Source organism: Porites lutea, chromosome 6 (assembly GCF_958299795.1).
Source record: "Porites lutea chromosome 6, jaPorLute2.1, whole genome shotgun sequence".
Lineage (NCBI taxonomy): Eukaryota > Metazoa > Cnidaria > Anthozoa > Scleractinia > Poritidae > Porites > Porites lutea.
The window spans coordinates 6,449,337-6,463,055 of NC_133206.1; the positions used below are offsets into that span (position 1 = coordinate 6,449,337).

At 38.4% G+C, this 13,719-nt stretch overlaps 1 protein-coding gene across 1 annotated transcript in view; it reads right to left on the reverse strand.

Moving 5' to 3' along the window:
* Positions 1–1,371: 1,371 nt before the first annotated feature.
* Positions 1,372–13,719, reverse strand: part of LOC140940609 (uncharacterized) — a 14,111-nt gene continuing 1,763 nt past the window's right edge. Inside the window, exons 2-3 of the mRNA XM_073389604.1 lie at positions 13,157–13,164; positions 1,372–1,971 (exon numbers count right to left, since the gene is read on the reverse strand). Of these exons, the coding sequence (XP_073245705.1) occupies positions 1,411–1,971; positions 13,157–13,164 (569 nt within the window). The 3' untranslated portion in view covers positions 1,372–1,410. The remainder of the gene's footprint in view (positions 1,972–13,156; positions 13,165–13,719) is intronic.

Here is a 13,719-nt window from a genome sequence, read left to right on the forward strand (position 1 = left end):
GTTAATGCTTAAACTTGGGAGGTATTGACCCTGACAAAACTGTATCGAGCCACCTTAAAAACTAAAAGAAATGTACCATAATTTATTTAACAGTTAATGAATGAGGCTGAGTATCTTATGAAGAATTATGGAGATCGAGGAGGGTGTTATCCGTCGAGGCCGTAGGCCGAGGCGGATAACACCCTCCGAGATCTTCATAATTCTTCATATGATACGAAAGCCGAATTCAATAACTGTTTTATTATTCATTCAAAATAATTCCTAGTTTAAAAACATAGCTAAAACATGCTTACCTCCATCGTTCCATCGATGTTCAGTTCACCTTCGATAGTGTACGTTTAGGTTTGTCCAGCTCCGCAAATATTCTCCAAATAGCAGATGTCACCCTCCGAGTTGTCTTCTTGCTGTTCTTGTCATGTTTTTAGCTATTTTTTCGCCTAGTTCTTCTTGAAACGAGTGAAATGTCCGCCATTTTTTCAAGTTCACAACCAAAACAACTCAACCTCGTCCCCAGGTCTTCTCGGTTAACGGTGCCTTAGCCTGCGAAAACGCTGCCTTTTTGACGTCATTTCCTCGTTAAAGTCAAAATTCTTCCAAATTTGGTCATCAGTAACTGGTTATGGTGAATTAAATGTGTGCTTTTAGCCAATCAGAATCGGGGAAATATTTTGAATGAATAATAACATACATTATCATATATAAGCAATATATCAAAGTCAGTGACTGTGCTCACGTTGTGGGCGGCTCCTCCTAAAATGTTCTACATGTTTCTTGGTATAGGATCAGAAATGGAGCCGAAACGAATTGTGGAATTGCACACATTTTAGGCATCCTACTGATGAACAGTTACGACTTTAGATATTTCGAGCAACAACAATTTGCCGTCTGTCCTCTTTGAATTGGAATGAATACATTTTTCGAAGGGAAAGGTTAGCGATAATATACTCAGAGCTCAATATTTCATAATGATCCTATTTGCACTGCCCCATTGTCCAATTTTCTTGTGGCGCACTCTAACGTTTGCAGCCAATCTAGTTTTCGAGCTTAAACCAAAATTAATATCACACCATCCTTTCCTATTTGCTTTTATTTTACGGTCCATAGTACACATAACTCGTGAAGTAATCAGTAACCCGTATGATGAATCAACGACCGTCGTTACCTTAACTAATACTAAGCATATTTTGAATAACATAAACCGGTTGTTCATCTATTTACTCGGAATAACCTCTATCATACGTTTATCTGAAACTCGTTTGAAAATAGTCCTGCATTTTCCGTGACACGCAATCTTATTATTATCTATTTCTTCCAATCGTTCTACTTCTAAAAACAGCCAACAAACAACATTTTTCTTTAGAAGTTTTTATTGTTTGGCTGACTCTTAATCGGTTGGTGCCGGCAGTTGTCTTAGTTTTGAAAGGGTTTACGCAGTATGTTAATCATGGCCTGCCGAATGCGTCTCATCTTCCAGCAGTAAATCAGTGGATTCAGAGAGGAATTGAGTGCAAGCAAAATAGTAACGTAGAGGTTTACTTTATGCCCCAATGAGGTTCGCTCAGTACCAATTACATTTTCGGCAATATTAAAACAAATTATTGGTAGGTAACAAGCTATGAGCGCTAGATACACATAAAATATGCCCAATGCAGCTTTTCTCTCTCTTGTTGCATTTACCGCTTCATTCCTCTCTCCGCTTTCAACTGGCACGTCTTGAACTTGAGTTGCGTGTTGTCGTAAGGCTAAGAAAATCTTGAAATAAAACAGGCCTGCGGTGATAAGACTGATGAACTGAATAGTAACAGTCAAAATGAAAAATATGTCCTCTGGGAGCCACTCACGAAGTCGAATCAACGGAAGGAAGGCACTCAACAGCCAAAATGAAATGACCCCAGCAATGGCGCGTTTATGAGTTATCGCATCCTGGTACTGGAGCTGAAGGCGTATAACCAAAAATCTGTCAGCACGATGCTAAAAAACGAAGCATACGTTAGGACGTTGGCCACGACTCTGTACGCTTTGAATACAGCTTCATAGTGATCAAGATCAATATACGACTGAGAAAGAATTTTTATGTTGCTAACAAGGAGATAAATTTACAGTGGCTGCGCTACTAAACCAACACCAAGGTCGGAGACAGACATACTGAGGAGCAATGTTTTCAGAGTTTTTCTTGGTAACGAAGGAATCTTTCTTAGCGCGAGTATTACTAAAACGTTTAGCACTACGGTGGTAAAAGCTAAGATGGAATTCAGGATGCAAGCGACGAGTGTATTGTTGTAGAGGTCCGAGTGGTACATTCTTTTCCTTGGAACCGGACGCTCTTTTGAGTCTCCTATGTCAGTAAAAGTTCAGCCGTTTTACGTTCAAAGCGATGAATACTTTATATATATAGGATTTGTTTGTGCCTATACAGATACCCCAAACCACGTAATAGCGCTGAAAAAAGAAAATGACTGAAATGATTGTAATGATTGTTTGATCTGTAGTGGTCCACCAATGACAGGCGAGAAAAATAGGAGCCGTCAATTTTCGGAGTGAGTTTTGCCTGTATTTGCGTTGTTCATTTCGTTTTTCTCTGCATTTATATGAGACCGAGTAAATTTATTCGATGATAGACGGGTAATTGAGAGTACAATTAACAAAATATGCCACACAAATTGAGATAAAGGATCAAATTATGACCACGCCAACATTATCAATTCACTTGTAAATACAAATTTCGCTCCTCCTTGCTTAGATGGTCGCAGGTGTCTTTTCACCCGTTTGATGTAAAGAAAGAAACGACAGTGTACTTTATCACGAAAAGAAGAAGAACGTGTTAATATTTTGGTGTCAATTTTCCTCTCAAATATCCAGGTGTTATTCAAGGCAGCTTTTTTGTTGATATTCTACCAATAGACATCCGAAGAAGTTAACCTATATAAATGTAACAAATATTGAACTGATTAAATATGCAGAGACTTTCATTTATGTGTGCACGCAATAAACAGGGCAGAAAAAAAAATTGGAAACCGTCCAGTGGAAGAAGCCAAGAAAACGAAATTTTATAAAAGACTAACATATAAACAATTTGTCTAAATCTCAGGTCTTTGTGGTCCACAGTTTCTGAGTTATATGCTGAAACGTTTCGCGCACCTTTGTAGAGCTTTGTATGGAGACGCCATATTCTGTCCACCAATATGGCCGCCGGAAATCAACAAATACATCTGGAGTTCACTTTTTCTATAAAGGCTCTTCCTTTTCACCCGAGAGCTAGCATACGTGCGCAAAAACACATCTTTTAATACTTGAAATGGTTAAACTGCTGACTCTCATTCCTATTTTGGTGTCACGTACTATGAAAACTCTGAAGTTCAAATTGCTGTATTTTCGAAATGAAACATGCTTCGAGGCTGGAAACTTTCACAAAGATTTATTTTCTACTTATCTTCAACCTAATGTAAATAAGAATTCGTAAATCCTCGCTTTTTTGACTTTGCAATCTGATGACGTTACTGTGAAAACCATCAAGTGTACCAATTCAAGTCAGATTACCTCTGAAAAGTGGAAAGGCTCAGTATAATAGTTGAACACGAATTTTTTCTTCCATTTTCCAGCGACGTATTACTCTCTGACATTTTCTGCTTAAGATTCAAAAAACGAATTTAACGAATCAGAATATAACTACAGTGAAACCTTTATTAAGCGGACACCCAATTAAGTGGACACCCTCTACTAAGCGGACTCTAAGCCGGGTCAAGAAACGAACGTCTGATATTTCCCTTTATAACGAATCACTATTCAGCGGCACTTCTATTAAGCGGACGGGGACACTAACATGAGTTGTATTTGGCTAATTTCTATTATTCAAAACCTCTATTAAGGGGACACCGGACTGAATTGACAATAGTAGTATTGGATTACGTCTTTAAATACGTACTGACGTTAGTTAGTGTTTTTGCATTTACAAACAACGTAAAGTTGGTAATGAAACGTAATGAAATTGAACTCTGGATAGCTTCTTAAACAACATGCAACTTTATCACGGTACAGAGTAACCGTTGAATGTTGATCGTTAACAAAGATTGCGCACTTTTTACAACCTCTATTAAGCGCACTCCCTCTATTAAAGCTCCCTTTTATTAATTTTCCTCATGAAACCCCTTTAGCAGAGTTTACATGTACTTGGGTTTTTCAGGGTTTTACCGAAAAATTGAATTTCTTTGTGATTTTTTCCCTGGCCTTTATTAGGATTGGTTTAGTCGTTATAAGGACGAGCCAGGTTTTGAAACCATAAATGTAATTCTTAGATGAATTATGTCAAATTTGGCAGTACAGGTGCGTTGGGTAGTTTTCAGCTGAATCGTGCTGTTTTTAAATTAAACGCCCACAAAAAATATGTTACCGACCAGTATTAAGTTAAATGACGTCCCTCAATATACTAAACACACCACCAGTCATTTAATATGTTAGTGATATATTCCTTGATAATAGTCCTGATCATGAATTGGCTGGATAATCATGGCGATACGGACTGATAATACTTCAGAAGTCACCTATCAAAAAATTAATAAAGGCGTTATCTTTTGTTGTAATAATCGTATTCCCCTGTTCCTGTTTGAGCTTGTTTGTTTAACGATTACAGAACTTTATCCACCTTGCTCGTTAGTGGTCTTGGATGTTGCCAAGCTTTTTTATAATTATTATGCTATAAAATGCTCGGTTCCATTTTTTTCTTCTTAAAAGCTCACCACTGAAAATACTCAGATGACGCTTATCATACAGAGTCCTTTAATTTATTCTAAACGTTTTAACAGAGTGTTAACGTAACAAAAACAAGTAAGTAGTTAAGCAAGGTTAAAGACGTTCAGTGGACGGTTTCAGCTGACCTTTGCTATCTTTAAATTAAATGACAAACAAAAACGTTATACATATCACGAATTGAAAAGTAAATGACGCCACTCGCTAGATGCAATATACTAAACGCATCATTAATAACACAATATATTAGTTACTAATGTATATCTCCTGTCAATTAATGTTCATGAACAAATTAGATGACCGTTTACAGCTATTTCGAGAAAGGTTGTCGGGAAAAGTGCACGCGATAATCCTAAACTACCGGGCATTGTGGGTGGTTTTGAGTTCTCTTTTTTTCAAAGAAATTTGAAAGAATTGGCACGAAAGGCCATGGAAATGTGTTAACGAGTGCTAATGGAAAGCTACAAAAGTAGATTCGACAGTTACAGTCGTCAGGAACAGTGTATTGACCATATCCCATATTACCTTTCGGGATTGTCGCGTGCACATTTTTTCCGACAACCTTCTCGAAATAGCTGTATATGGCAATACGGATTCACCTGTTGTAAGTTAATAAAGGCAGACCTTTTTGCTCTAAATATCTGTTTTTTCAACAATTATCAGAACCTTACACTTTGCATGTTAAAGGTCCTGGAAGTTGTTGACTAGACTTGTTTACATTATGCTTTTGTTTACGCTCTAAAATGCCTCAACGTATTGTTCTATTTTTCTACTAAAATGCTTGATCTTCCCCAAAAAGGGCACTAAATGTTCAGATAATTGTCATCATATAGGTAATTTTACAAATACAAAACGTGTGAGTGGTGTAGCAGCGTATTGCGTTGTGGCTCAACTAGACCTTTCCATGGTTTTTTAACTTTTGACATGGACAATTTAGGGATAACTTGTCGACACCACTGAAAAAAAGCGTCTTAAAATTAGTAAAACTGCCAAATTTAAAAATGATTTGTTGAAAACTTTTGACATAGACCAGTTAGGGAAAATCAGTCTTCACCGTTGGAAAGAGCGCCTTAAAATTAGCAAAACTACCAAATCTGGAAGTGATATTCGCCTTAAGCGAGCGAAGATATTAAATAGCTCCGCAAACTTGCGAGTTAACGTAAATCTTGTGGCTAAAATCATGCAAAGTGCTTATTTATGGGTTATTTTCATGTAAAGCACAAAAAGTTACCATTTCTCGCGGTTTTAACCTGATTTCTATTTCTTGGTAAAATCCAAGATGGCGGCCAAGATTGCGACCATGGATGGTGACTTCGCAGGCCTCCAGCAGCGCCACCACCCATAAAATATACCCAATCTTGTTAAGAAGATCAAAGGCTTTCCACCTAAAGTATAATCGTTTCGAAATACTGCAAGATATCAAAAACTCCGGGGAGGGGTTCCATCCCCTCTCCCCCCCCCCCCCCCTAGTGGTGGTATGAGGTATGTCTTTGCGTGTACGTCCGAGGGTTAAAGCTTCTTTGATCAAGAAATACCTTGATCCGACAAATAATGGAAAATGGAAGTATTTATTTGACGACAGTTTAAAAATGCATGGTGGGAAATTAATTTTCTCTTGAAATCTACACAAAGACGACATTCCATTGTTAAGTATAAGTAATCCCTTTGTCTGCGAGGTCCTGTCAACCTGAGCGGAGGTGCATTTCTCTGATGTTGCAGCCATCTCCGATGCAAATGTTGGCGACCGGACTATCTGGCTTAACTCTCAGATATGAATAGAAAGCCGACCCGTATTCCACAAAGACTGGCTGGGTCATGGTGTCTGAAAACTTTCTCATTTATTAGATGAGGGTGGGAACCTCATCGGATATGATGTGATGACGTCGAATTTTCAGGAATTAAATAGGTTAAATTTTTGTAGTATCGTTTCAGCTGTAATAGGCTCAAAATGAACCAATGAATAAAGTGGATTATACTGAAGGAGTGACCATAACTGATCTAACATCTGTAAGTAAAGTTTATAATTTAATTCGTAAGTGGCAACTAAAGAAAAGAACTTCTACACCCATCGGACGCCAAGAGAAGTGGCTTAGAGACCCTCAAGTTGAAAATGTAAGTGATATAGATTGGAAAGAAGCATACACAATCGCCTTCAAATGTACGGCATCAACCAAATTAAGAACCTTTCATTTTAAGTTCTTACATCGGACGATTGCCACTAACGATTTTTTAAAGAAAATTGACTATAGCAATCTGATAAATGTTGTTTTTTCCAAAGAGAAATAGAAACTATTTCTCATCTATTTCTGAGATGCTCTGCACAGTAATTTTCAAGGATTTATAATAACTCCTCTAGTGGGGCTAATTGAAGTTATTTTTTGGGGAGTTATTTTAACTCCCGATCCAAAAAGGAGTTTAAAGAACTCTTTTTCAGGAGTAAAAGTGACCCCAGATATTGAGCCAAGCGCGGTCATTGCACGCGTGCTGAATAAGAATGCTGTATCATGACAGACTAGAAACAATAGACAACTCCCAAAGCACAAACTCACCCAAAACGCTAAAAATCTTCAATGTTTACTCAAGTTTGGGCTTATAGAAGATAATTTCAAAGTTTTTCAATGACCATGAAATTCAGAGTCCGGGTAGTTAGTTAACCAATTGTGGCCCTGAAAAAATTTGAAGGAAAAAAAACTACGAATTTTTAAGAAAATGCTTTTTTCGTGAGATTGACTCTTAAACGCTGACAAACGTCAACAAATTGCGAAAACTATAATTTCTATATGTTTGCTTTGCTCGAAATCGCGCGCATTTACAAGTCCCTAAATTGTTTTGCGGACTTGCAAGGACCCATCTGTTATAAGGATGCCCAAAATACAGAGATGAATCTCATAGTTTATTAGATATAATCCGTGTAAAGTTTGCTTATCATTTTCGCATAAATTATGACCTAAATTTGGAAACCGCTAGATTTCTCGAATTGGGTCTTTGCGATTTTGGTGAAACTCTGTTCAACGCAAGGCACTGATGCGCACTATGTGTAGCCGAGAGATTTTCATGAAAAAATGCCGGCAACAGCAGATTTTCGACTCAGACCTCAAAGGGGCGTGGCATTATAACCACGTGACATTTACTCCGATCGCCAAAAATTTTATGTTATATTGTAGATTGATCTATATGTTATCCATTCTATGTGTTAGACTTACGATAAAAGTAAAGGTGGGGATAACAGAGAGCTTCAAAGTAGGATGGTACCCCCCCCCAAAAAAAAACTGGGTCGAGTCACCTTAAAATAACCTCAAAAAAGGAGTTATCCTGTACCTAAAATTTTTATTCCACTTTTAGAGTTAAATTAACTCCAAAAAGAGTAAAAACAACCCATGTAAGGAGTGAAAGTAGCCCCATTTCGGAGCTATTTTAACTCCAGACTGGGAGTAAAAAGAACTCTTTTCAGGAGCAAAAATGACCCCAAATTCGGAATTAAATTAGGAGTTAAAATAACCCCAAAAAGGGGGTTGTCCTGTATTTAAAATTTTTTACTCCATTTTTGGAGTTATAATAACTCCCTACAAATTACGGTGTGCAACAAGTGTTTTTTGGAACGATGTTAAACAATTTTTATTCAAAAGCGCCTCAAGAGTAATGTTGTATTAACCGATCTGCATCTGATAGGGCTCTTTAAAGTTGCAACCTCCACCGCCATCGATCTCGTTCTTCTTCTTGGGAGATCTCATATCTACTCGAGCAAATAAGCTGGAGCGTCTCCTTGGATGTCCCTATTTAAGGGTAAGCTAAATTCCGTCATTGAGATAGAAAGACAGGAAGCACTTCGTTGTAATTCTTTGGCAGCCTTTTCAAGCAAATGGAAACTTTTCCTTATTCAAATTTGTTGGCTTGCACCTGTTACCCTCTAGCTAATCGCTTTGTTAACCATACGTGTCCTGTAAAGTTAAACCATCCACCCATTTCCTCTTTTTCTTTTATTGACAAAACAGAACTATCTAAGTAGCTAAGCGAATTCGAGCGCAATACTAAACCTCAGATATTCCATGTAACGGTAAGTTTTATCCGTTGTTGTATATGTAATCATGTAATTATACAGGTCTGTATTTCTTTTCTCTTCTTCTTCTTCTTCTTTTTTCAGTAATATGTATACGTTTCTATGCTGTAATAAACCATAATATAATAAAAACAAGAACAACTACAACAAAAATAGGTCTAATTGCAAAAAAGCAACTTTGCACGTGTAGCACACTTTTTTATACATTTCTTTGCTTTTGTTTTGCACGACTACAACGTGAAACTTCCAGAAACTTCTTAGTGACACGTTTTATGGAGGAAATGTCTTACGTGTTCTCGATCACTTTTTTTTCACTGCCGCTCATTTTTACCTTGCATTGATGGCCGCTAGCACCGCCTACATTCCCTTTTTCTCTGTCTTTATCTTGCTCTATATTCCAAATTTGTGAACATGAAAACTAATCTAAGCTTAATACTTTAGACAACACCGATACAGAAACAATTTCTGCTTTCCGTTTCGTCTTTATTGACTTTTTAGTTGTCTCTGCTTTACAAGACGCCAGCGGCTATGCGATTTCCCGCCAAAATAACCTCGAGTTGCATTTGCGTTGCCATACCTGTTGATTGAGCTATTTTAGGGACTGTGCAATAATTATCAGGAGGGGGGGCTGAAAAACTAGAGGGGGGGCATTACATAAAATTGCTGCCAAGATAGGGGGGCTCAAAGTAAAATCACTCATTTGACGGAGGGGGGGCCTTAAGTTTTATTCGAAATGTAAATAAAATTAAACGCAATAAAAGATTCTCAATACAGGCATCATGATAGACTGTAACAAATATCAACACGAACAGCTGTTAAAGGATTATTGTAAATATTTCATCAAAATGAACAGCAAATTCACAACTGATCAATTTTAACCCGTCTTCTAATTAATTGAGCTGATCCTATGTAAAGCAAAAATCATGAACTTATTTTCCAGCTTCCCCCATAAAACAATGGGAATCAAACGGATCTCGTAGACAAGCTTTGTCGGTTTTTGATGTGAATAAAAGTAATGTTTCTTCATCGACTGAATCGATTTGCTGAATTCCATATATATGTGGCTCATAACAAAGTTCAACAGGCTCTCCTCCCAAGGATCTAAATATAATCCAAGCTCTTTTTCGTCTGTTATTTGAAGCGTTCAATCTCCTGTTCTTTGATTTTTTTCTCTGCTCCTTTTTCTTTCTGGCTTCAGAAATTGTAGATTTTGAGCCAATGTGGTAAGCCTTCCGGTACTTAGAAAATGCTTTGTCCAAATCTTCAATCAAGCGATCAACATCCTTCTCGATACTAGATGTTACATAATAACGTTTGTTATTGCTAGTTAACTCTAGTTTTTCAGCCCCCCCCCCCCCCCTCCTCCTGATAATTATTGCACAGTCCCTTACATTGGTGGTCCTCTGGTGCGGGCGTACGGTCACGTGATTACCAAATTTTCTCGGATGGGTAAATTACTTCGTTTTCTTACCCAAGGTGCTTCGCGCGCGAGAACTTCGCTAAAAAAAAGAAAAGTGCACCTAGCAAGACTATGAATTATGATAACTTTTTCTATCTAGTAAACCGAAAATCACCAACTTCGTTTAAAAATGTACCTGGATAACGAAGACATTTTATAGCTATAAATTGATGCAGACCTACCAAGATTTGTAAGAGAGGCATGAAATCCAATAGATTAAAATGCGATTTTTTTTCCGATATCATAAAAGTGATCCCGAACTACAAAGTTCCAAACGTAGTTTTCGGAAGATTCCATTTTGGCTTGCTCAGCCGATGACGCTTTAGCCCCCCAGTCTCTTGCTCCCGTTGACATCAATACCCGAGAAAGAAAACAACGGGAGCAAAAGACTGTCTCCCACCTCGAGTGTGAGTAATTTGAGAACGCGGAGTTCAAGGTTCAGTCGATGGCTTCAGACAGGAAAGGTTGCAGAGATTTGCGACCTTTGATTCGCTCTCGGTGCAAAGGAGTCCTGAAGCAAGATAACAAATGGAAAGGGGAACTATCGTGTGTTACCTAGGCTGAATTTGGAGGCGATTGGAGCAGTTGGAGCGAATTTACAGCCGTTTTCCTTTGGTGGATCAGTTGGGCCGCTTCGCTGGAATGCCCAGCCTTGGTAAACGTTTATATAGAGAGAAAACCTTTTGCATAAAAACCCATAAACGGCCATAAATCGGCCCGTGGACCACACGGGAGAGACGTAACACACATTTTAAATAAGGTAAGCAGTTTTTTATTGAAATCCTTTCATTTTCGTAGGCTACAGAAACGATAGGTTTTTTTCCCATACAAATCCCTATATTTCGATATCCAACAATGCCGATGTTCGCCGATGCTCATACTTCGAGCTTGGGGTACCTGTGCCACAAGACTCTAGTGTAGTCTGTGAGTAAGCTTCCCGGGGCGGTCTGGGGGCGAGGCGGAAAAAGGAAGGAGAGCTGGCAACTACGAGCGCTTTACATCCCAACCGAAACTTCCGGTTGAAATGTAAATTAACATACTTTTATTGGGCCTTCCATTGGAAAATTCTAGGGATTATAACTGGAAAATTGAAAAGGTAGTCCTGTTTTCCCGTTTGAGACGCATGTTCCATTTACGAATTTTTTGCGAGGAATCAGAGGTTCCAGGCTATTCACGGCGACATCTGTGCCACCATCTTGAATTTTGGTGACGAGAGCATAAACGAATGGAACTTATGTCAAATGGAACACGTTCTTCACTCGATGGACCTTTGCATGGAGGTTTCTTAGAGTGTCTGGTAAGTGGAAAGTGCCCTGCGTCTCTGGAGTTTTAATTCCACCTCTAATTCCCCTGTGGCTCCCCGTCGACTGAGCTGTCAGATTTCCGCCATTCAGCACGAAGCGGAAAATAGCGCGTATATAAACAAACATTGAAAAACACGTTCCAAGGGTAATGACATCATTACTAAATGTTATCTCCGCCAATAAGTGTTTCGCATCAACGTAGTTGCAGGCTCTCCATCCTTTTCCTGCCCCGCCGCCAGAGCGCCCCGGAGAGCTTGCTTGCAGGCTATATTTAGTAAGAGGCCCATGAGAGTTCTTTCATACACTGGGTTTCCCTTTGTAGAGAAAGGGCTCTATTACAAAGCTTCAGAACTAGAGGCTGTGGGGGTTCGCATTGTTTTTTAGTCTTCAAGACGGCCATGAATTGCTTGTTTATCAAAATATATCTTTTGCTTTTCCAGGTGTAAATGGCGATATGGTCGACATCAAACATCATTCGTTGCGCAGTAAAATCGTTGTAATGAACAGTTTACAAATATTTTTGATGTTGTAACCATCACTAAGATCATAGGGCGTCACTTTAATTAGGTTTTTTTTTTTTCCTCAGTCTTTTTTTTCCCACTGCACAAATTGCGTCTGCAATGATCTTTTCTATACATTTACTTCTTCATTCCACGGTTCAAATATATGAAATTCATATATTCATCACTTGTAGAAAATGATTACTGGAAAACCCCCATACGTTTAATTCTTTGTTTCGAAAAACGTCTCAAACATCGACTATGAAGACTTAACAAACTAAATGTTGTGCGTCATAGACTGGATCCGTGAAAACGTAGAATGATAGCTTGCGATTTAGAGAGACACGTAAATGTTTACCAAGTTTTTTGGCAGCCGAATAGGGTTTTTGTGTTGACGTTGGCGATATTTTAAGTTTTTCTACCCATGTGTAAATCTTTAATAGCAAACACTGTATGTCTAAACACATCTTAAACTGGCAATTATTAGATGATACTGAGCCGGTATCATGTGAAGAATTACATAATTTATGTAGACTCGTCATATAACATGTCCCCGTTCATACTTTTGTTATAGCAAGGCTTCAATGTAGTGATGTTTCTTAGGCAATTCGGGGCTTACGCTCTTCTGTATTACTGGGGCCTTTTTTGCATTTAACCCTTGTGTCAGTCACAGCAGAACCAGGCTGCTTGCGCTTTTCACTTCCCCCACCACTTTATGTCCACCAGTGGATTTAGTCATAGGTTTTATTACTTATTATCTATCCCTCATCCTTGCCGGATTCGGTCAGGTGTTTTTATGGACCGCGGGGCTCTGCCGCGCGTTGCTCCGGCCTCTAGCAGAAGATATGTCAGCCTACGCTTGTCACCGAAGCATCCCGCCGCAAGCCAAATACCGTTGTGTTAATTTAGTGATGAGGATGTTAGGTTCTACAAACTTGTCTTGTCGATGAGCAACAGTATCTTTTTTTTTTTTTTTTTTTTTTTTTATTTCCCGAGTCAACAAAAGACATAAAAGACACTCACTTGAATGAATTGTCACTCTCTTTATTCCCATGTTCGAAAAACATTGCAGAGAGCCTTGTCAAGGTCTTACCATGTAACCTGAAATGTCAAAAATGACCCCAACTATTCTATGATCATTGGGGTAGCTCACATGGGTACTAATGTAAATTGAAAAAGTGTGACTCGTAGTTATGATCTATCAAGCAATTGATCTTTCAAACCATTGCGAGCCACATTAAAACTGTTATCTCTTCCTTCTGATTTTTGTCATTAAAGCACAAGTTAGAGCTCAGTTGAGCAATAGGCCATTTGCACTAAGAGGCATGTGACATCGTTTTTATGAAAATGAAAGTTACATGATTTTGCCTTGGAAAAACGATTAGTGGGTCATATCTTAAACAAAATAATAGTCATTTGGTTTTTCAAACCCGTACCATTTTCTCAAAATGAATAAGTTCGTAAATGGTCACCTGACCAAAATGTGATTTTTAAAATTATGAATTATCTCTCTCTGAGCACATGTTTTGCACTTAAACTTCAAGGAAAATGTTGAAAAGATGATGTGATAACGTTTACAGCACATCTGAGCGTAACTATGAAACGTTGAACAAGATGTAAGCAAGAAGTAGTTTTGGCCGCCATGTTGGAGGGCAA